The 23,137-nt window shown below is 42.5% G+C and overlaps 2 protein-coding genes across 7 annotated transcripts in view; one reads left to right on the top strand and one right to left on the bottom strand.

The window, feature by feature from the left end:
* Window positions 1–1,634: 1,634 nt before the first annotated feature.
* Window positions 1,635–13,829, bottom strand: ZSCAN29 (zinc finger and SCAN domain containing 29). Of its 6 annotated transcripts, none has more exons than XM_019442361.2 (6): window positions 13,748–13,829; window positions 12,358–12,789; window positions 11,668–11,872; window positions 9,160–9,855; window positions 6,494–6,964; window positions 1,635–4,258 (listed from the first exon to the last, which is right to left on the bottom strand). In XM_019442361.2, the coding sequence occupies exons 2-6, from the start codon at window positions 12,673–12,675 to the stop codon at window positions 3,390–3,392; spliced, it is 2,559 nt and encodes an 852-aa protein (XP_019297906.2). In that variant the 5' UTR covers window positions 12,676–12,789; window positions 13,748–13,829; the 3' UTR covers window positions 1,635–3,389. The 6 variants fall into 6 exon arrangements, with proteins under 6 accessions (XP_019297906.2, XP_019297902.2, XP_019297903.2 ...); XM_019442357.2 differs by having other exon boundaries at window positions 13,103–13,799; XM_019442358.2 differs by having other exon boundaries at window positions 13,288–13,799.
* An 87-nt stretch (window positions 13,830–13,916) lies between these two features.
* TUBGCP4 (tubulin gamma complex associated protein 4) overlaps window positions 13,917–23,137 on the top strand; it is a 35,232-nt gene continuing 26,011 nt past the window's right edge. Inside the window, exons 1-3 of the mRNA XM_019442365.2 lie at window positions 13,917–14,199; window positions 20,048–20,176; window positions 22,968–23,090. Of these exons, the coding sequence (XP_019297910.1) occupies window positions 14,122–14,199; window positions 20,048–20,176; window positions 22,968–23,090 (330 nt within the window). The 5' untranslated portion in view covers window positions 13,917–14,121. The remainder of the gene's footprint in view (window positions 14,200–20,047; window positions 20,177–22,967; window positions 23,091–23,137) is intronic.

The raw sequence follows: 23,137 nt of genomic DNA, 5'->3' as shown, positions 1-23,137 counted from the left end.
TGAGTTTGAGCCCCGCGTCGGGCTCTGTGCTGACAGCTCGGAGCCTGGAGCCTGCTTGAGATTCTGTCTCCCTCTCTCTACCCCCACCCCCCGCTCATGCTCTGTCTCTATCTCTCTGTCAAAAATAAATAAACATTTTTTAAAAATTAAAAAAAAAATTTTATGTTTATTTTTGAGAGAGAGGGAGAGCATGAGAGTGAGAGGGGCAGAATGAGAGAGAGATAGTGAAAGAGAGAATCTGAAGTGGGCTCTGTGCTGTCAGCATAGAGCCCAGGGGCTCGAACTCACAAACCATGAGATCATGACCTGAGCCAAAGCCACACATCCAGCCCACTGAGACACCCAGGTGCACACCCCCCCCCCCGCCCTTTTTTTTTAAAGAGTTTATTTTTAAGCAATCTCTACACCCAATATGGGGCTCAAACTCACGACCCCGACATCAAGAGTCACATGCTCTACTGACTGAGCCAGCCAAGTGCCCCTCTCTTATTGTCCCTTTCCTAATTGGTTCTCTACAGAGTTGATAAGACTCAGCCTCCCTACTCTGATTATAGTAAAAGAGAAATGGCAACACAGAGAAAACCTATGTTATTAAGTTCTGTGGCACTGGCCATAGCAAGCAATCAAAGGAAGAATGACAGGTGCCTGGCTGGCTCAGTCATTAGAGCATACAAATCTTGATCTTGGGGTCATGAGTTTGAGCCCCACGTTGGGGGTAGAGATTATTTTTTAAAAAAATTATAGCATGGGAAAAATGAAAAAGAAAACAACTGAGGAGGATAGGACTATCTAGCTCCTGCTAATACATTCTTGCTTCCTTTGTACACATGCCGCTCCGTCTCCACAAAGGTTTTCTTATAAGTATTAAAAGGGCAGGTAGGCTGGGTGGCTCAGTAGGTTAAGCGTCCGACTTCAGCTCAGGTCATGATCTCACGGTTCATGAGTTTGGGCCCCACGTCGGGTTCTGTGGTGACAGCTCAGAGCCTGGAGCCTGCTTCAGATTCTGTGTCCCCCTCTCTCACCGCTCCTCCCCCACTCATGCTCTGTCTCTTGCTCTCTCAAAAATAAACATAAAAAAATGAAAAAAAATAAAAGGGCAGGTTAGGGTGCACAGATCCTCTTGCTCCACCTACAGTAGCCTTGGTTTCTCTCTTAGAATGTGTAAAGACTATTATTTCTTGCTTCTTGCCTCAGGAGTGGCAGACTGGGTAGCAGAAAATGGTTTGTAAGCTAGTTTGAGATGAAACAGGCATTTCCCAGTAAGAGTTTGCCTTTGCCCTATTCCTTTTGTACATTCTCTTCATCTATAGGTTGGAGGGCTGGTCCTGGGTGTTTTAAAATAAGATTTACTCTCCATGCCCAGTATGACACAGGCCCTAATGGACTGTCCCAATGAATAGAGATACAGATACCAAAGAATGATTTGTATTCTAATTTCTCTTTTACCACTTCCTAATTTGTTTCTCAGTCTAGAACATAAAGATTCAAACAGGCATATTTCTAGTATGCCCACATAGGGAGCTTTAAAAAAGCAGGTAAAAATGTATCTTTTCCTCGCAGCAACAACTTAATAACTTGCACATGTACGTTTGGGGGGTGGGGGGGGGTGGGAAACACCAGAAAGAAACACTGGGTACTTTATAGACATAATTTTTTATTAACATGGTATCCCTGAGAGGCAGATTAAGGTGTAAACGTTATTCTGATTTACAGAAAGGGAGATGGATACAAACAGGTTGACTTACACACAAGACATCTGGAACCAGAATTCATATCTGCTGATACACCAACCGGTGCTTTTTACACACAACTACACATAAATATACTAAAGACAGTAATCTCTCATTTTCAGAAACATTCTAGCACACTTACTAAACCATCTCAGATCCTGAGTCACTGCTTTAGACTGGTGTTTCTTCTGTCATAATACCTTGTTCCCCAATTTTCCCATTTCTCACCCACTCAGAACTCAGTTTTGTGATTTATTTTGGAAAGTTTATCCCACTCTAATTTACCTAGTAACCCTCCTTCCTTTAAACACTTGCTGTTTCATGAAGCCTTCCTGAATAAAGAGAAAAAAATACCTCCCAGATTTTTCTTATAGAAAACTATAATGCATTAGATCTTAACATTTATGCATAATGTTACTATATTTCTAGATTTCTCTAAAACTGTTGCAGCTCTACATGTGCATTTATTGTTTGTCCATGTCAGTGTCATCTGTTTTAGACTGTAAGGACAGAGTCTGTTTACCTTGTGCTCTACTATGAATATATGGGCAATTAATTCAATACTATTTGGTTATACATACATCAGAATTATACTTGTGTTTGAGAGCTTCTAAAAATATGTGTGTACAGTTGAATGCGTGCGTGTGCATGTGTGCAAGTATTGGCAACTCCAATGACCAAAAATAATCTGTCCTCCCTGCCATTAGGCTAGAGTTGTTGGCACAAAGTGGTCTGTTTCCTAATCCATGGGAACATGGCAGTGGCTTCTGCTCAGTGCAGGTTAGTATTAAGCGCCCATGGGGTACATAACACTAAACTAGGTGTCTGGAGTATGTGGAACACAGCCAATTCCCTACTGGCAGCTTTAACTGCTTTCTCTCTCAACATATCCAGCTGTCTTGCTCTTTGCACATCTGGACAAGAGATAGATGAAATTCAGATGAGATGGAAGAAGAAAAAAAGATCAAACTAGATGCTCTAAATATTACTCTATTCGAGAACATCTAAGACTTGGAAGAAACTAAGAAATTCAGGGTTCATAACTCAATATTTATACAAGGTTTACAATGTTTCCCCATATAGACACCTAGGCTTTTGACAAATTCTTTAATAGGTCAGAGTCAAGGTGGACATTAAATTCTCGTGTAAGGTAAATGAAGTGTGCATGACAAATGTCATTCTGAGCACAGGCTTATGTGAACACAAAGAGCCATTCTTACTTGCATTTCCTTTACTATATAAAGAGCTAGACCCACTCAATTAGAAAAGTCTCACAACTTCTCCCTGAAATGGTGCTGTGATAAGTTTTTCCAGTTGAAATACAGCTGAATAACAGGATGAATAAATAAGGGTATATATCAAAACTATAGGATCTACTACCTAGTCCTGTCTATTAAGGGAACAACATAGGCACTGAGAGGTAAAGGTGTCATCTGTCGTTTCAAATACAGGCAAGGAGAGGGACTGAAATCATCCTCTCATTCTTAAGATGACTGCGTTGGGAATTCATAGATCCAGGAAAAACATAGGAACAAAGGGTGGGGTAAATCCTAGAGTGTTTCCTAAGCTAGTTGGGCAGAGAATAGGAGATGGATCTCACTATTGGCAGACTTTTTCCAACCATTTTGATATATTTCTTTTCTTTAAATTCTCAGGAGCTTACTTAGGTGCCGACTGTGACAGAAGTTTTTCTCGTGTATGGATTTCTTGGTGCTTATTAAGAGCAGAGCTTTTACTAAAGCACTTGCCACAATCACGACACCCATAGGGCTTCTCTCCTGTGTGGGTTCTATGATGTGCACGTAAGTCAGAACTCTTACTGAAACTCTTTCCACAGTCAGGACACACATGGGGTCTCTCTCCTGTATGTATCCTCCGATGTGCACTGAAATGAGAACTGTTGTTGAAGCTTTTTCCACACTCTTCACATTGATAGGGCTTTTCTCCTGTGTGGGTTCGCTGGTGAATTATAAGGCTTGAGCTCTGATTGAAGCGTTTCCCACACTCACCACATTGATACGGTTTCTCTCCTGTGTGGATTCTCCTATGGGTGATGAAATTTGAACTGTCACGGAAACTTTTCCCACAGTCAAGACATTTATAAGGTTTCTCTCCAGTGTGGATTCTCCGGTGTCTAATGAGGCGTGCACTCCTACTGAAGCTTTTCCCACAGTCAGCACATTTATATGGATTTTCCACTTGATGGGATATCTGATGCATGAGCTGGGAGTTCGGACCAAAGCTTTTGCCGTATCTGAGATATTTATAGGGTCTCTCTCCCAAATAAGGTTTCTGATGATTTAGAACTTTACCTAAACTCCTTTCTGGGAGTGTTGATTTTCCTCTTCTCTCCCCTGGGGTCTTTTCCCACTGTCGTTCTGATCTACATTCAGTGTCACTGCCTTTACCCTGATTAAGATGCCAGGGAACTTTCCTTTCTGACCTTGCAAGTAATGTCCTATGTAGTTGTACTTCCTCAGAAATATCTCGTTTTACATTCTCTTCGTTATCAAATCCAGCCTCAAAACCTGATATGAAAATAGAATTTTAGAAGTTATCCATTTCTTCAATATTACGTGCCAGGGTTTAGGCAAGTATCACATTAGATTATTAAAGGTAAAAATTAGGAAGGACTAGATCCCAAATGACTACTATCAATTAAAATTCCAATTTTTTACTCCTCTAGTTAGTAACCTATCACATGCTTCTCATCTATTACAGGGACTGATTAATATATTCTTTTAACTCTCCCTGGATACCCACGATCTTCAGAAAATCCTCTCAGTATAACAAGTAAAACTTACCAGCTTTAAGATATGTCCATAAATGCCCAGGAAAACCCTGAGAAACACCTATATCCAAAAGAGCTACATGAGTCCCCTTCCCCTCAAATTCCTTTATGTTGAGAATAAAAACAGAGTAGAAAAATATTTGGTGTCTTTCAAAGAACAGAAGGCTTTCTGAGAGAGAAATTTTGCTAGAAAGTATCTCCCTAAAACATTCTCTTTTCCCATGGAAAAATAATCATGTGATGTTCCAAAAGCACTACTCTAATGTCCAAGCTAAGCTTTTAATACATTTTTAAAATTAAAAAAATTTTTTTTTAATGTTTATTTTTGAGAGAGAGAGAGCACAAGTGAGAGAGGGGCAGAGACAGAGGGAAACACAGAATCCAAAGCAGGCTCCGGGCTCTGTGCTGACAGCTCAGAGGGGCTCAAACTCAATGAGCTGTGAGATCATGACCTGAGCCAAAGTTGGATGCTTAACTGACTGAGCCACCCAGACACCCCTTTAATATTCTTCTAAGAACCAAACACCAGGCTTCCCAGGTCCAGGTTATGTGAATTTGTAGATACTTGCAGATTTTCAGTTTGTGAATGGACTTTGAATTTTCAGATGTTTCAGATAAATTCCGGATCCCAAATTCTCTGAGAGCAAAGAAATACTGAGTGTCAGCCTGCTTGTGTACCCCTGAAAGACAGTATTTCTACCCAGGAGCCCAGTCTTATGAGATACCCCATGAGATAGAGATTTGTTAGATTCAGTTTAACCTCAAAACCTTAAATATGTGAGTATGTACTGTGAGCCTCCAAGGAGAGTAATCAAGCATTTCCTAAACGTAGAAGGCATTTTTTAGTGGAACATACTAATATCCCCATGGACATAATGCTCCACAGAACACCCTTGAGGAATGCAGATCTAAAGAACTTTTGGAAAAGAAAATTATTACTTATTAAATACTTACTATGTGCCTAAGCACTGTGCTAGGTGCTTCACCATAGTAAACATAAACAGTACCTCGTTTATGTCAATCTTAATAAGGTAGGTCTTAATATATAAGCAAACTTACAGGGTTAAATAACTCGCTCTGAGTCACTCGGCTGACTAATGGACATGAGAATGCAGATTCACGTACATGTATGACTCCAAAATCAGAATTATTCTTCCCACAAGGAGGGAAGCCATAGTGAAATATTTCTTTTTCTGACACAGCAGTTAAGATTCAAAGGGTCAATTCCCTCAGGAATCATAGACTTTTGCCCAGCTGTATCTGAAGAAAGAGGTTATCAGGTTTTCATATGTGTGAATAAAGCAGATATATAACCGGTAATACATAGTGGAACTAGAGGAAAAAGCATTAATAAGAATGAACTTTAAAATCAACTTCATTGCACTATGAGTATACAGCATGCTATTTGGGAGATGTTAGCTTTCATATGCCCTGCTAGGTAAACTGTCTAACAGCTCAGATGTAGACAGCAAATTTATAAAGTCTGCAGCCATCAGATTGATGCTGTAGTATGAGAAGGCAAGTCAGGTGAATCATTTATATACCCTCTGAGCTGTTTTAATAAGAAGGAAACATGGAGAAGAGATAAAGCGGTCACAAGAAGAATTCATGAGAGCTGGGTATAGAGGCCAGTCTTCTGGTTTTCAGTTTGTGGATTTTTCTCCTAAATCCCACTGCCTCCCCTTTGCTACTTAAATCTTAAGAAGTAAAAGGATTGGGGCACCTGGGTGGCTCAGTCGGTTGGGTGTCCTACTTCAGCTCAGGTCATGATCTCACGGTTTGTGAGTTTGAGCCCCACGTCAGGCTCTGCTGACAGCTCAGAGCCTGGAGCCTGCTTCAAATTCTGTGTCTCCCTCTCTGTCTGTCTCTCTGCCCCTACCCCGCTCACGCTCTGTCTCTGTCTCTCTCTCTCTCAAAAATAAATGAACACTAAAAAAAAAAATTTAAAGAAAAAAAAGTAAAAGGATCTTACCACTGGGACTCTGGAATAAGACTGGAGCACGGGTCATGACAACCTCTAAGGGTACCTCAGTATCCTCTTCATCATCCTCAGAATCTTCTTCTATGGTCTCTTCTGCCACCTCAGCTTGCTTCTCAGCTTCAGTCTCATTGACCTCCTGGATGGGGCAAGAGGCTGTCTCCTCTTCCTGGCCATCACTGGATGGGGCAACAACCCTGGCACTCACCAAAGCATCCATTTCTTCAAAGAATGGACAGGTCTCTGGTGCTTGGCCATTCTTGACTTTCCGATAGCTGGTTTGTAGGCTTTTAAACTTGGTCCGACACTGCTCTGGTGTCCTAAGGAATCCATATTCCCATAACCGCTCAGCCACTGCTCCATACAACTGGCTGTTGCGGTGACAGTTCTGGAGGGCTTCGTAGAACTGAGTCTCACTAAGAATTGCAAGGTAAGTCTTCGTCTCTTCATAACCCCAGTGTACACCTGCCACCAGAAAAGAAATTTCAGCACCACTTAATGCAGGCTTTATAGCCTTAATTCCTCAGCCCTATCAAGTGCATGATGAAAAATCACCTAAGCTTGGGCTTCTAGGTGAAAAAATAAAAACACTTCATGTTTCCCAAATCTATACAAACTCATTATAGAATGTTTTGCTTCTCTATATTGTATAGCAATTTCACAGGGACCTTTATTCCTACATTCTGTTTAGCCATTAAAAAAGGAGGATGCCTGGGTGGCTCAGTCAGTTAAGCACCCGACTACAGTTCAGGTCATGATCTTACGGTTTGTGAACTTGAGCCCTGCTTCCCACTCTGCACTGTCAGCATAGGATTTTCTTTCTCTCTCTCTCTCTCTCTCTCTCTCTCTCTCTCTCTCACCCTCTCTGTTAAACAAACAAACCTTTCCACCAGATCACTGAAACAGTCATTACATACACTGAGTCAAGAGTACAGGATGCCTTTCCCCATTCTTCTAGTATGGGGATTCTCTGGAATTCTGATCCTAACTAGAAAATAACTGGTCAAAGGAATAAGACCCAGTCAATCACTGTCATGAGTCATCCCTAACTTCTCAGATCATTCTTTTTCCACCAGCTCTACTTCCTTATGAATTAAGTTTTCCAAAGAATGACTCAAGACCCCAAAGAACAGTCTCTTTCACACTTTCACACTTGTGTAATCCCTATTAGGACCCTTCTTCATTTGCCACGGTCTCAAAAATGCAAGCCCAGTAACAGCAAAGACCTGAAGGGTACAAGAGAAGACCTGATAGTAATGCACCTTATTATCCTTAAGACTGAAGGACTGGTTGGAAGCCAGAAAGAAGGAAGCAGCGCAGACAGCATCTCCTGTCCTGAACATTTACTAGTGCTGCACTCCCCCCCCCCCGCCCCCCCCCCCCCGCCCTGCCTTGGGCTAATATTACTTCAGTATGATTACAGACTCTGCTCCCTGAAGGTCCCCACGGTAGAGGGAAAGGAGATTCACAGAGTCTTCCTCCCACTGGCCAGCCAACTGGAGAGGACATTGCTTCCATTATCCTCCGCTTACTGCAGGTAAAGGAGTGGGGGAAAGAATTGAAAAACAGAAAAAGTGGAAAAAGATGAAAAGAACAAAGATAATGAAAATAGCAGCTAGCACATGTGCCACATCTGTGGTTTACCTGCACTTACTCCAGTGACAAAAAGAATGAAAGATTTTGAGAAAGGAAAAAGTGGAAGATAGGAAGACAAGAGTAGAACACAAAGTAACACATATAGTAGAAAAATGAAAGGAAAAAAATCACTTCACAGCGAAACTGCAATTTTACAGATGTAGTCCTGCTGCCATGCCCCATTTTACATGTGAGGAAACAAACTTTGAAATGGTCAGATAACTAAGGTCGCCTAGGTGATGAGTGGTCAAGATTAGAAACAAGGCCTCCTGACTCATATTTCGGTGCTCTTTCCATAACAACATAGTTATATAACTTATATCAACAGTAATAAATAACACTTAAAAACAGTTCCATAGGCAAATAATATTTCAACAAAGTGTTAAAACAAGATTTCTTACTATGTGTGTTGCAAATCTCATAGAGGAGTCTTAGAAAACGTTTCTAACTTCAGGCAGTCCTTCTCTAGGCTAGGCTATGTAGAAAGGAACACATAATAAATTGACATTGAGAAGTGGGGAAATAAAAGATAAAACACCAGTTTGTGTAAGGTGCTCAGTAAATATTCTCCTTAAAGCTAATATAGTTCTGGGTTTTTCTCAGCAGTAAATTATTTTATAATCAGGAAAAAAAATACATTTTAATAAGGAAATGGAAGAAATGATACTTTTTTTTTTTTAAAGTAGGCTCCATGCCCAATGTGGGGCTTGAACTCATGACCCCAAGATGAAGAGTCCACATGCGCCACTGACTGAGCCAGCCAGGGGCCCCAGGAATGATATTCTTTTTAAGAGCTCTCTAGAATTTTCTAAGTGTACTTCTTTAAAATATCTAAAATTATTCCCTACTTACTATTATCTAATTTTCCCACAAAAGAGAATGAAATACAGATAGAACTGAGAAGGTACCTCTTTGTTCTGTTTAAGTGACAAAGCCGACAGGTGACATTAAACCTGCTGACTGCACATTCAGTCCCATAACTCCTCAGATCTAACCACAGAACCCCCTAAAGGAAAACTTCTTACCACTTGGGCTTCGAAAAAGAACAGGTGCAGTCAAGTTGTCGGGGTCTTGAGGGGTGGCTTCCTGGACCATTTCATCACTGTCAGACTCTTCAGCCATGGCCTCTTCTGCTCCCTCATGCTGCCAACCCCCCTGCCCTGGCTCCTCAGTCTCAGCATCACTGCCCACCAGGCCAGAGTAACAGGCTCTCTCTTCCAAGCCATTACTGGGCAAGGCAATAACCTGGGCACTCATCAGGGCTTCCATCTCTTCAAAGAAGGGGCAGGTCTCAGGTGGGTGACCACTCTTGACTTTCCTATAACTCTTCTGGAGACCTTTGAACTTGGTCCGACATTGTTCAAGGGTCCGAAGGAAGCCAAACTCCCGGAGCCGCTCAGCCACAGCTCCATACACTTGGCTGTTTCGGTGACAGTTTCGGAGAGCCTCATAAAACTCAGTCTGACTGAGAATTGCAAGGAGAGTTCTGGTCTCTTCATAGCCCCAGTGCACACCTGCTACCTTCTCATCCTCAAAGCCCCAGTGATCCTGTTCCACCCAGGTCCTTCTCTCTCTCTTGGATGATAACAGATCAGCATGCATTTGTCTATCTCCTGTGTGACTGCCTCTTGAAAGTTCCTTCTCCTTGGAGCCCAGAGCAGGGACCAATGGCTCTCCTTGCTCCAATCTGGAGACCACACCGGATTTAGGAAATGGAAATCCTGCTTGCAGGGAAGCAAACAAAGGATATCATAATTTGGATTGATCATAAAAACACCTCTGAGTTCAGATCTGCCTTTTTTTTTTTTTTAATCCAAGAGGCTTTTATAAAGAAAGTGTCTAAGGAAGTATTTTCAGAAAGTTCAGTGGGTTGGAGAAAGTACACAAAACCTCAAATAATGAGAATATTTTCCAGTGCAGGGTGACAAGAGAGGAAAAGGTTCTGTTTGCGTGTTCAGAGCAAACAGTTATGCTCCATGTTGCTCCCTAGCCTTCCTCACCACTTACAGGCAGGTCTTGGCACTCCTGGGAACAGGCACCTCCTGTCTCCTGTAAGTTCTCTGCTTGGGGCTAGAAAACTAAACTCAAGAGAGAGAGGAGCAGGCGTGAAGGGGGGCGGGTGGGACTTCAACTCATCCATTTCCTTCACACTATCACCAAGTTCTAAAAGTTTTTCACTTTAGTATGTCCTCTGTTCCTCCGGCCACCATCCAAGTCTAGACTCCTTATCCTCTCACACCCAGATAACTGCAACAGTCACTGTCCTGCCTGACTCCAGGTTCTTGCTTCCTCAGTTCAAACACTATACTGTTGAACCTTAACCTGAATGCCTACCACGCACTATCCATTCATATCAGACTCCCCTCCAGAATGCAGCATACATTTATTCATCACTTTGTGCCTTTCCTTTAAGTCCCTCCTATCCAAATGGAACCCACTCTATGAGAAGCTATATTTGCCAAAGCCCCCCATGAGCCTTCCCTACTGCCCTCCCTCATCGCCCACTCTGCCAAACCCCTATTGTACTCACACAACTTGAGTAACAAGTCATTGTTTGGCATGGTTTCAATACAGTTAAGTTGAACACATATTGGCTTTCAATCACACCATAAGCTCTTTGAGAATAGGCACCTTTGCTTATTGCAGAGTACCTTGCAAGGCATTAGAATACATGTAGGTGTTCAATAACTGATTAATTCTGCAAGTCTCTATGTAGAATTGCATCTGAATTACTAAACAGGCCCTTACAAACTGCTGAGAAGGCTAGCATCTTAGACGATAAGATCAGAATTCAAAACAACCTCAAGTTAAATGATTAAAAAAACAAAAAACAAAAAAATGGAGTTCAACCAAGTATAAAGAAGAAAAACGAGTTCTACAAAATCAGGTACAACAATAAGCACTAGCCACAAAGACAATGGGAAAGCTGTAAGAGTCCTGGGAGTTACCAAGTAAACAACGATCACCAAATAATTAGTTGAGCTATACTGAAAGAGAAGGTAGTGAAATTCAAAAGTAAAATTCCTATTCTGCCTGTACCTACCAGGCCCCTCCCTGGAATAATATAATTTAGTTCTCCACAATTAACATAATATTTGGAAGACTTAAAGGTTCCAAGGGAGAATAACAAAAACTTAGTAAGTTTAAAGAATGGCACTTCTGGGGAAGAGCTTAAGGAAATAATATACAGTTTAATTTGGAGAAGGAAAATGACTGAAAGGAGGCTGTGCCTTCAAGTATAGAAAAGAATTTTTATCTAGAAAATACTGACCTAGTATCATCATTGCCAAGAGGAAATAAAATAGTTCCAATTCTGAAAAAAATTGGGGAGCCATCCTCTGGCAGATTCGTCAAGAAGAAATATGAGAATACTATAACAGAGGGCTAAACTACATACCTTCAGGAGGTCTCCAACAACTGCATACTCTACAATTTCAACTCAATTCCTAAAATCCCTTTCCCACTCACTATTCCCAACCCTACTTCCCAATTTAGAATGGCATCCTATCCTCCCATATGAATCTACTCCTCACCGCTCCTTTGAAAAGGTCTGAGCTTCTCCTTTGGATTCATCTGCTCCTGTGGTCTCAGGTCTGGGCTTCTTGCCCTCTCTTTCTTGGTTACACCCCTGGGCTGGGGTTCCACTGACTCCTGCCGAACACTTAATAACTCTCGTGATGATTTCAGGGGTGTCATCTTCTCCAAGCGCACTTCCTGCCCCTTCACAGAGACTGTGACCTAGAAACAACCCCCATTAATTGTCACTGCAAGGTTATAATGAGGGGCACTCCCAGAGGAGATTATTTAATACCCCAAAAGAGCTCATCCTCTTGGGACATGGCTAGGGTTGGGGGGAAGGGGAGAGGGTTTAACAGTGAACAAGGGTCTTTCTTACTCCACGAGCTTAGAGCAGCTGGAACTCCAGAAGGAAAAGATGAAATTAGTAAACCCAACTACAAGCTAAAAAATACTTCCCCTTTCTTCCCTCATAAGTAAAAACACCGTTAAACCATGAATAACTCATTGTGACAGGGTAGCAAAGGTACACCCAGGTAGCATCTCCAGACAAGTTCTATCTGAAAAAGTTACCTGTTCCAGGACCAGAAGAATGAGCATCACCAAAGGAGATTGTGCCCCTCTTTAAACCTGCCTATATCTTAATTGGGCCCTTTATCCTTGCCCCTTCCCAGTCACACACTTTAGAATTCCCCCTCCCTTCTCACCGAACTTCCAGGTCTTCCAGGCTCTCTTTCTAAATCTTCCACCAGAGCCACTGCCTCCTCTCCACTTTCTGGACATTGCTCCTGTACCCAATCCTGGATCTCCCCAGGTAAGATGGTCAGGAACTGCTCTAGCACCAACAATTCTACAATCTGCTCCTTGGTGCGCACCTCCGGCCTTAGCCAACGACAGCAAAGTTCCCAGAGTTGGCTGAAAGCCTCCCGGGGCCCAGCTACCTCCTGGTAGTGAAATCTCCTGAAGCGCTGTCGGAAGGTCTCAGAGTTAGGGCCATTCCCTCTCAGAGTGGGTTTGGCCATCATTCACAGCAGAAAGCAGCTCCCCTCCACTTAAGGGTTCGAGGGCTTACACCTATTTTCCCATGTCCTTGGAGAATCACCTGCAGATGAGTCTCTCACTGTAAGAAGAGTTTCTTCCTAGGGTAGAGAGAGATGGCACTATCAGAAGAAATATACTCATAGGTCTAAAGTCTCGCCAAGAGCTGGCCTGCTTTCCCATATACTCCACATGGCCATCTGAGGTAGCACCAACTTCAGGATAGCAAGCCAAAACTGAACATGAAGGAAAGAGACCTTTCAAAGGCTGCATTTCTGGGTGACTTCCACAGCAGCCCCGGGGAAGCAGCAGAGAATAAAGTACTGTCTGCTCTTCTTCCACCTCCCCCCAAATCTGATCCCATTTAGCTCCCCTGACCAATGTTGCAAACTGAGTTTGAACCATATGGGAAACCTGGAGCTTGAGAGGATCTAAAGGCAAGTCACCATCCTGCTGAAGGCAACAAAAAGCCCCTGTCCAGCGGGTCGCAGCTGATCTCTCCCAGTACCTCTGCAAGTCCTTCCAGAGGCCCTTTACATCCTCCCCGCCCCCTCAGACTCCACAACAACCAGTTCCCACCCGGGACAAAAATCAAGTACTGAATACTGGTCTTTGTTTTCCCTCACAGCAGAAGTAAACGATCAGCAACTGTTCGGGAATTATTGACGGGAAACCTCGCGCATTGGGAGGACTGGTTTTGGTTCCTGAAGAAGGGCCGGTGGGCGTAGGGAGTCACACACAGTTGGTGGAGACAGGGAGTCCGAGAGGGCAGTAGTAATGGGTCTTCTGATGACGAGTTCGGTTGCTGGCCAGGGGCTCGGAGGGCTGCGAGGTTCGCGGGAGTGGGGCTCAGCTCAAAGAGCGGCGGGTGCGGGATTCCGGCCTCTTTGTCTTCGCTCTCTCCGGCCAGGTCACTCTCGGAGCTGTCGTACAGTCCCTCCAGAGGCCTCCGACCAGGCCAAGGCGCCCTGAGAGCACCCTCCGACTACCCGTGGGGGCGTCTCCCTCTCGGGGCTGACCCTCAACCCACTTGCATTTCTGCCCCCGGGCCTGCCTCACCCTCTTAGGGTCGGGCCCTAACCCGGCTCTGCAGCCTCCCAGTCCACCTCTCAAACCGGAAGTCCGAACGGGCGCCTCGGGCGCCTCGGGCGCATGCGCAAGGGCAACTACGGAGACTCCTCCAGCAGAGCCCCTGCAGCAGCGAGTGAGTGAGCCCAGCCGAGCGCGGCACACTTCCGGGACGCGGCGCGCCTATCCCGTACCCTTTCCCTTCCACTCTTCCCGCAGTTGTCCTGCCACTTGGGATTCAGGACGAACAGCCTGTCCCAGGGGCCTGGGCGCTTGCACAGAACGCAGCATTCGCCTCCGTGGTCCTCTGGAGGGGCGCTGCAGGAGGGGGCGACGGATATAAGGACTCGAGATCCGCCGCGGGAATGATCCACGAACTACTCTTGGCTCTGAGCGGATACCCAGGGTCCATTTTCACGTGGAACAAGCGGAGTGGCCTCCAGGTACGGTCGGACTCAGAGCGCGGGAACTCGCGAGCGCATAATGGGCGTACCCAAGCCAATGCCCGGGGGAGGAGTTTGCGAGGGCGGGGGGTGGGGCTTGCAGAGGCTGAGGCGATTCGGAGGCGTGTCCCTAGACTGGTAATGGGGAAAGTGCGGGAGGGGGCCTTTGCGCGCGGTACCGCATCTGGAAAGGGCTGGGCCCAGGCTGGCGGATGGAAGGCCCGTGCCGGAGGGCCCCGCCTTCGGGACGGGGAGGGAGCTCGCGACCGGGCCTAAGGTTGAGGTGTCTGAGCGCGTGTTGCTGGGGAACTGGATGTAAGGCGAGTTTCACCCATTTTCACGCACCCATTTGCAGTGCTTTAAAGTGAGTTTTGAGAGCTCGTCCAAATACGTAGCGCCTAACATAGTAAGAGGTCAGCTACTTTTGTTGTCTGAAAAATGAATGAGAGTGTTTCCCTCATTACTCCTTTCGCTGGAAATTTCTCCACTAGGAGAATTTGGAAGGGAGGCTTTCACGTAACCAGAAATGTTTAAGGAGGAAGGGCTAGGTACTGTATGCATTATCTCATTCAATCTGCAGGATCACCTATCTCCATTTCACAGATCAACTTCCTGTATCTGGTAGCTAGTAATTAGCGAGCTTGGTCTTGAACCTCAGGCCTGCTTGGCTATGGTGTCTGAACCACTCTTTTCTGCTTTTTTTTTTATTATCCAGTCCTCTCAATAACTTAGTAACTTAGGTATTGTTAGCCCTTATTTACAAAAAAGCAAATTGAAGCTCAGAGAACTTGTGGCGGCTAGTCCTGGTAATGGCAAGATTTGAGTCTAACTCTGTCATATCACAGTCATGCCTATTCCAAACCAAGCAACAGATTCTGAACTATGGAGAACAAAGTGATAGTTACCAGAGGGAAGAGAAGTGGGGAGATGGGCTAAATAGGTGATGGGTATTATGGAGTGCCCTTGTGATGAGCACTGGGTGTCCTTATATTGTACACCTGAAACTAGTATTACACTTTATGTTAACTAACTGGAATTTAAATAAAAACTTTAAGAAAAAGTCATGCCTATTCCTATAAGAATTGCCAGTATAGGCTGCAGAAGAGCAGAAAAATTACATTCCTCTATAAAACCTATACATCAGATTCCTCTTGTTATTTATTTTCCCCTATAAAACTAACAATGGCAGGCATAAAGGAAGAAACTGTATAGGAAGTATTTGTGGGTGCTTGACTGAAGTAAAAAGATAAAGTATAGGAAGGATAGTTGCCTTCCTTTCTTTTTTATAAAAAAGTCTCAAGTCTCCATTTTCCTTATAAAAAAAATTTTTTTTAATACTTATTATTTATTTTTGAGAGAGAGAGAGAGAGAGAGAGAGAGTGGGGAGGGTCAGAGAGAGAGGGAGACACAAAATCTGAAGCAGGCTCCAGGCTCTGAGCTGTCAGCACAGAGCTCGATGCGGGGCTCAAACTCATGAACCGTAGGTAAGAGCCTGAGCTGAAGTCGGATGCTTAACAGATTGAGCCACCCAGGTGCCCCTGGATATTTTCCTTCTTAAGGTGTCAGCTTCAAAGTCACCCCAGAAAAATGTTCTCTGACCATCTCTTTAAGTATCCTCCCTAAGGCATGAGTGCCATTATTCTCCCTTACAACAACTTATTTCCCTTATAGGACTTATCACAGTTTATATTAGTTTTTACCTGTGTATAGTCTTTCTCCCACATAGGTTGCCCATAGCAGCGAAGACTACAGTGGTTTTCTTCATCTATGTAGCCAGCACAGTATCTGCCACTTGGTAGGTGTTCAGATATTTGTGGAAGAAAAGAAGACTACTAAAAACAGAAAATATTGATACATTCTGCAGTGTTTTCACATTTGAATAAAGGGAAAAATTGTCATGAATGCCTAATGTTGACAAAATTCATTTTATTGTAATACTGAATATGCGTACACCTTAACCTAAGTATAAGCTCAAATTTATTTGAGTGTAAACTCAATTTGTTGCTCTTAAAAAAAAACCTGTAAAACCAAATATTTTTACAAAGTAAACAAAACTACCAAATGGATGCACTCAAAATGACGTTAATCTAATGCACGGTTTCTCAGCCTGGTTTCTTTCTCATTGTTGACATTTCGGGCTGGATAATTCTTTGTTGGGGGTTGTGTCCTGCCTGTGCATTATAGGGTGTTAAGCAGCATTCATGGCCTCCACCCACTAGATGCCAGTAGTACCCCTTGAGTTGTAGCAATAAAAAATATCTGCAGATATTTATCAAATGGGGAAAAATTGCCTCTGAGAACCAGTGATCTAATGTGACATAACTATTGTTGTGCTGAAACTAAATCCCCAACATTGAGTTTAATAATAGTATGACAGCTGCAGATGTGGCTGCATATTCTGTTTTGACTTCAGTAAGTCTAGTATGGAGAATGCCTGTTCATGTAAGTAGGTTGCACCAGATGGTACCAATAAATTCAAGGTATTGTTTGCTGTTTCAGAATAATTAGACCTTGAACTTTTGTAAAACTCTGCCACCAAAGCACTGCTTAGAATTCCAGTTTTAATGGGAGCATCACTTGATAACTGGGTAGATCTGTGTTAATAATAAAAAATTACTGGGGCACCTGGATGGATCAGTTGGTTAAGCGTCTGACTTCGGCTCAGGTCATGATATTGCGGTCTGTGAGTTCACTGTGAGTTTGAGCTCCTCATCAGGCTCTGTGCTGACAACTCCAAGCCTGGAGCCTGCCTCAAGTTCTGTGTCTCCCTCTCTCTCTGCTCCTCCCCCACTCATGCTGTGTGTCTCTCTCTCTCTCTCTCTCTCAAAAATAAAAATAAACATAAAAATATTTTTTAAAAAGTAATAATAAAAAATTGCTTACGTGTATCAAGCACTTGCTATGTGCATGGCTTTACATGCATTAACATTTAACCTTCACAATTGTTATCTCCATGTTATGGGTATGAAAACTGAGGCACAGGCAGGTATTATAACTTGCCTAAGATTTCAAGCAAGTTATGAGGCAACTCATGGTGACTTCTTTTTTTTTTTTTTTCCTAAAGGCACAGGCAAGGCTTTACTGGGGGCTATAGATCCAGCCTGAAGGGACACATAGCACTAACAGAGTAGTTAGGCTGGCCTCCCAAAGACATTGTAAATTTTTTTTATTTTTTTTTATTATTTTTTTTTTTTATTTTTTTTTGAGAGAGAGACAGAGTGAGAGCAGGGGAGGAGCAGAGAGAGAGGAAGACACAGAATCTGAAACAAGCTCAGGACTCTGAGCTGTCAGCACAGAGCCTGATGTGGGGCTCAAACTCACAAACCTTGAGATCATGACCTGAACCCAAGTAGGGCACTTAGCTGACTGAGCCACCCAGGCACCCTCCAAAGACAGATTCTTAAGCATTTAAGTCATGTTACCTCATAAGTTATTAACTGGAAGATATGGTTAGCAGTGATATTAAAATCTGTGTTAAGTGGATTCCTAAACAAATTATTGTGGATTCAGTAACAGAAAAATTCTTCTTTGCCTATTTATTACTGCTTTTATTGTTATGTACAGATGGCATCCACGGGTGCACCTGGCTGGCTCAGTTAGAAGAGCATGTTACCCTTGATCTCGGGGTTGTTACTTAGAGCCCCACGTGGGGTATAGAGATTACCTAAATAAATAAAACTTTAAAAAAAGATAGCATCCACAGAATACAGTACTCGCAATATAAATATGCAGTATGTTAAGTTCTTTGGGGATAGTAACTACTTCTGATTTTGTTCCCTATTTAAACTAGATATGTTAACACTGTGCCTTTGATAAGTATGTGTTCATTAAAAGTTGGTTGAAGCTCCAGGGAAGATACACAATGGCCAATAAACAAATGAAAAGATTATCAATATAGCTGATCATTAGGGAAATGAAAATCAAAAGCACAATGAGATACTACTTCTTACCCATTAGAATGACTTTTATCAAAAAAACAAAATAGCAAGTGTTGGTGAGGTTGTGGAGAAATTAGAACCCTTGTATATTACTGGTGGGAATGTAAAATGGTTCAGGCCTGTGGAAGACGATGTGGTAACTCCTCAAAAAAATTAAACACAGAGTTACCAGATGATCCAACAACAATTTCACTTCTAGGTATACACTCAGAAGAAGTTAAAGAAGGGACTTAAACAAATATTTGTATACCCATGTTTATAGTATTAGTATTCACAATAGCCAAGGTAAAAATACAAGGGTAAAAGCAACTCACATGTCCCTTGACAGATGATTTGGATAAACAAAATGTGGCACAAACATACAGTGCAATATTTTTCAGTCTTAAAAAGGAAGGAAAAAAAAAAAAAGGAAGGAAATTCTCTTACGTGCTACAACATGGATGAAACTTGGAGACACTATGCTAAGTGAAAAAGCCAGTAATAAAAAGACAGATATTCTATTTCCAATCTTTGAAAGTACTTAGATTGGTCAGAAGTATAGAAACAAGAAATAGAAGGGTGGTTGCAAGGGGTTGGGGAAGGGGGAGGAATAATGGCTACAGAGTTTCAGTTTGGGAAAGTTAACTGGGGGTGGATGGTGGTGATAGATGCACAAGGTGTAAATAAATGCACTTAATGCCACAAAACTGTACATCTAAAGATGGCTAAAATGGTAAGTTTTATGGTATGGATATTTCACAGTTTGTGAAAAATTGGGGTTGAGAGGTGCCTGGGTGTCTCAGTTAAGCATCCAACTCTTGATTTCGTCTCAGATCACGATCTCACTGTTGTTGACATTGAGCCTTGCGTCAGGCTCTATGCTGACAGGGCAGAGCCTGCTTGGGATTCTCTGTCTCCTCTCTCTGCTCCTGCCCCACTCACATTCTCTCTCTCCTCTCAAAATAAAGAAGTAAACTTAAAAAAAAATGGGTTGAATAAATTCATTCTCCTACAACTTTTTTTTCTATTTTTGAAATGCTGTGAAACTTTATATAGCATAGTAGGTTATATTATGGCCTTTAATTAAAAATACCCAGTGAAATGAAATACCAAATATAAGTGAAAATATGAACACTACCTTTATATGTCCAGTTATGAGGTGCTTTTATAGATTATAGCATGTTACATTAATTTTACATTTTAATTGAAATGAAAATAAAATTTAAAATTTTATAGAGAGGGATACCTGGGTGGCTCAGTCGGTTATGTGTCTGACTTCAGCTCAGGTCATGATCTCACAATTCATGAGTTCAAGTCCTGCATCAGGCTCTGTGCTGATAGCTCTCAGCCTGGAGCCTGCTTCGGATTCTGTCTCCCCCTCTTTCTCTGCCCCTTCCCTGCTCATCCTCTGCCTCTCCCTCTCAAAAATAAGTAAACATTAAAAAGAATTAAAAAAAATTTATAGAGAATTTGCAGATCTTAAGAATATGAGAAACCCCTGAAGTCTGCAGATCCCAATTTGAGCAGTATCACTGGAGACCATTGAAATCACGTCCAAAACTCCAAATCCTGATAGGCCATGCCTAGAAGATTGCATGAGAAACAGGTAATAGTAGCTGCTGGTGGGGAGGTTGACCTGAGCCCAAATCAAGAATTGGACACTTTAACCAACTGAGCCACCCAAATGCCCCGACTGACTTATTTGTAATGTACAACATTTGATAGTGTTTGAATTCTTTACCATGTGTTACTACCTATTTCAGTCAACAACTAATTAGGTCAGGATGGGGAACAACACCTTTGTAGCAGTTTGGAATTTACCAAGCTTAAATGGGCATCTTGAGAAGGGAAATAAAAAGTAGTATTAAGTATTTGAAGCACCTCAAAGATAGGCAGGCATCAATGTTTTTAGACTGTTCCTCTTCCTGCAGGTGTCACAGGACTTCCCATTTCTCCATCCCAGTGAAACCAGCGTCCTGAATCGACTCTGCCGGCTGGGCACAGACTATATTCGCTTCACCGAGTTCATTGAACAGTACACGGGCCATGTGCAGCAGCAGGTAGGCTGCTGTTGTCAGGGAATGGACACCTCCAGAGGTCAGGAGCTATGTCAAGTTTTCAGTGAATCCAAACTTTGATGTGAAATAAGTCTCAAGATGTTATGAATGTCTCATCATTGGAATTATTCAAGTGAGGGCTAGGTAACTAGCTCAAACAAGGGAGAAAATATACACAGGGACCAATTTAGGCAGATTAGTATAAGAGGAAATATGCTTTGCCTGTGTTTTAGGAGACCTGAATTAAATCAGTTTGAGCTGGACCAGAGTTCCAGTTCCAGAGGTGAGATCATAAAGCATCATTTCAGATCTGTTTCCTCTTTTGCTTCTAACTACCTTAGTCGCACGGAGGCGATCAACTAAAATCTTTGTGTTTCACTTTTGTCATTTGTAAATAAAAGAGTTAAATCAGAGAAGGTGCTTGGCACATAGCAAGCACTTAATATATATTACCCATTAATTGGTGGGTTAATTGTAATTAATGGTGTAGAGGTCAAGGATTTGTGTCCTGCTGTATCACTGACTGGCCATAGTCTGCCTGGCGGTAACCTAATGCTCAGAAACTAGAGCTCAGTTACTTACCTATCAAATAGGGATAATAGTGCCTATCTCATAGTGTCAGAAAAAATAAATAAGGTAATTCATGCAAAGTGTTAGCACTCATATTTTTTTAAGGAGAGATTTTAAAGTTCCCCTTCGTTTTTAACTGTCTGTAATTCTGTCCGTGGTAAGTAAAAAGATTGCTGAATTGTATGACTCATTCAGTGACGACTATTTCCCACTTAAAACCATGATTCTGGTTGAGGAGGAAGGCAGGGACTTCTAGAAAGGAAAAGGAAAGTTTCCTGAAATAAGGTCAGTACCCTCTGTTATATAAGTTGGTTGTCAGGCCTTTGGTGGCCATCTGTAGGGCACAGGAGTTGGAGAATAATGCCTTGTATTTTCATCTCTGGGACAGGGATTCTGATTCTCTCAAATTGGTTTTTGCAAACATAAGCTAAATGTGAGGTGAAATCTAATCAATGCTATAAAATCAATATTAAAGAGGGCACATGAATTATCAGAGTTGGAACCTATACACACACACACGCACACACATTATGAAAAGGCCTCATTTTAATTTTTTGTATATAACATTTAATAGAAAAAAAAAATCTGCCCTGTATTCGTGTGACTATATGGATTTTATATAATATGTGAATTCTTACTTTCCTGAATTCTAAAGATAGCTGTAGTGCCTCTTTTTTTGGAACAGTAAAAAGCATACTTAATTTCTCTTTCATTTAGTGATAAATGAAGACATTCAGTTCTCTGGAATGCCATAAGATCAAAATAAAATTGGCTACTTGTAAGCCAATCTGTTCCATTTCATCCCATGCCCATGCTGGTCTTATTATAGCTGTGAACCTTTATCTTCAGGAACTGCTAGTATCCTTTGTGGCATCCCCTGACTACACTGTGCCTTTTAACCCCTGAGTCCAAGCTTCCTACCCCATTTGTTGTGGAATTCTGCTATTGTGTCTACGTCACCAGAGCCTGATCACCCAAATCAGTATGCAGCCAGAGAGGCCAATCATCATGGTCTCTAGTCCACTCCCTCTGCAGTTGCCCCGGTAAAACTACAAGAGGCTCTTAGAAAAAACTGCAGGTTTCCTGAAAGACAAGCCATATTTGTAAATTGGCTCTTAGTGAGAGTCTTATCACTCCCCATGTTGACTATCAGATTCATGCTCCTGATGAATTACCAGGCCAGGCAGGAGAAGGGATTTTAGAAGGAGGATTGAGGTGATTTTATTTATTCACTAAATATTTACCTTGTGTTCAAAGAACTGTGCTAGGAGCTGAAATACAAAGATGAATAAAGTGTGGGTCCTGCCTTCATGAAGTTCTTGGTCATGAGAGGAGGGCATATAAACAAAAGAACAATTCAGGCACTACATAGAGATGTTATGAAATCAACAAAGAGGGAGCGATTCGTTTCCTAGGGAGAGTTAGGAAGGGCTTTGAGAGAAGAGATGCTTGAGTTGGGTCCTGTAGGAAGAGTAGGCATTTGTCACAAAGATGAGTACAAGGTTATAAGTGGAACACATCCACATTCGTGGGGGTGAGAAATAGAAGCAAGGCACATTTGGTGAGCTGTGGGTAGTTTGGAAATGAGAATGTGAAGTTGGAAGCAGTAAAAGATAATTTTAGAGAGAGTTTAGGGCCCGAATGTAGAAATCATTGTATGCCACGTAGGGGAGTGGAGATGTTATTCTGGGGCAATGGGAAGCCACCAAAGGGATTTCAGCTGGAAGTGATAAGGTTAGTTGTAGAAAACCTTCACTGACAATATGAGGTTCTTTTTTTTTTTTTTTTAACATTTATTTTTTGAGAGACAGAGACATAGCATGAGCTGGAGAGGGGCAGAGAAAGAGGGAGTCACAGATTCCAAAGCAGGTTCCAGGCTCTGAGCTGTCAGCACAGAGCCTGATGCGGGGCTCAAACCCACAAACTGTGATATCATGACCTGAGCTGAAGTTGGACATTTAACCGACTGAGCTACCCAGGTGCCCCAATATGAGGTTCTACCTGGTTGTTTGTAACATGTAGGATGCTTGGGAAATTAAAATGTTATCACATCTTAAAAGGTCAGAACTCAAAATCGGCCTCTCTAGTCAGGCTTTCCTCTCACCGAAGCACTGCTTTGATGTGGAATTATTTAAGCAAAAACAATAATACTATTAAGGTATAATGTCTTCCTCAGGTTTTAGAGTCATTGCTGTGAGGTTTAATTCTCTTTGTTTGATTTCAGGATCACCATCCATCTCAGCAGGGCCAAGGTGGGTTACATGGAATCTACCTAAGGGCGTTCTGCACAGGACTGGATTCAGTTTTGCAGCCTTATCGCCAAGCACTGCTTGATTTGGAACAAGAGGTGAGAGAGGAGATTTGGGAACAACGTCTCTGGGACAGCAGATTAGG

Source organism: Panthera pardus, unplaced genomic scaffold, assembly GCF_024362965.1.
Source record: "Panthera pardus isolate Hobbes unplaced genomic scaffold, ASM2436296v1 HiC_scaffold_24, whole genome shotgun sequence".
NCBI lineage: Eukaryota > Metazoa > Chordata > Mammalia > Carnivora > Felidae > Panthera > Panthera pardus.
The sequence above is the reverse complement of the archived record's forward strand: the minus strand, read 5'-3'. Positions and strand labels throughout refer to the sequence as shown.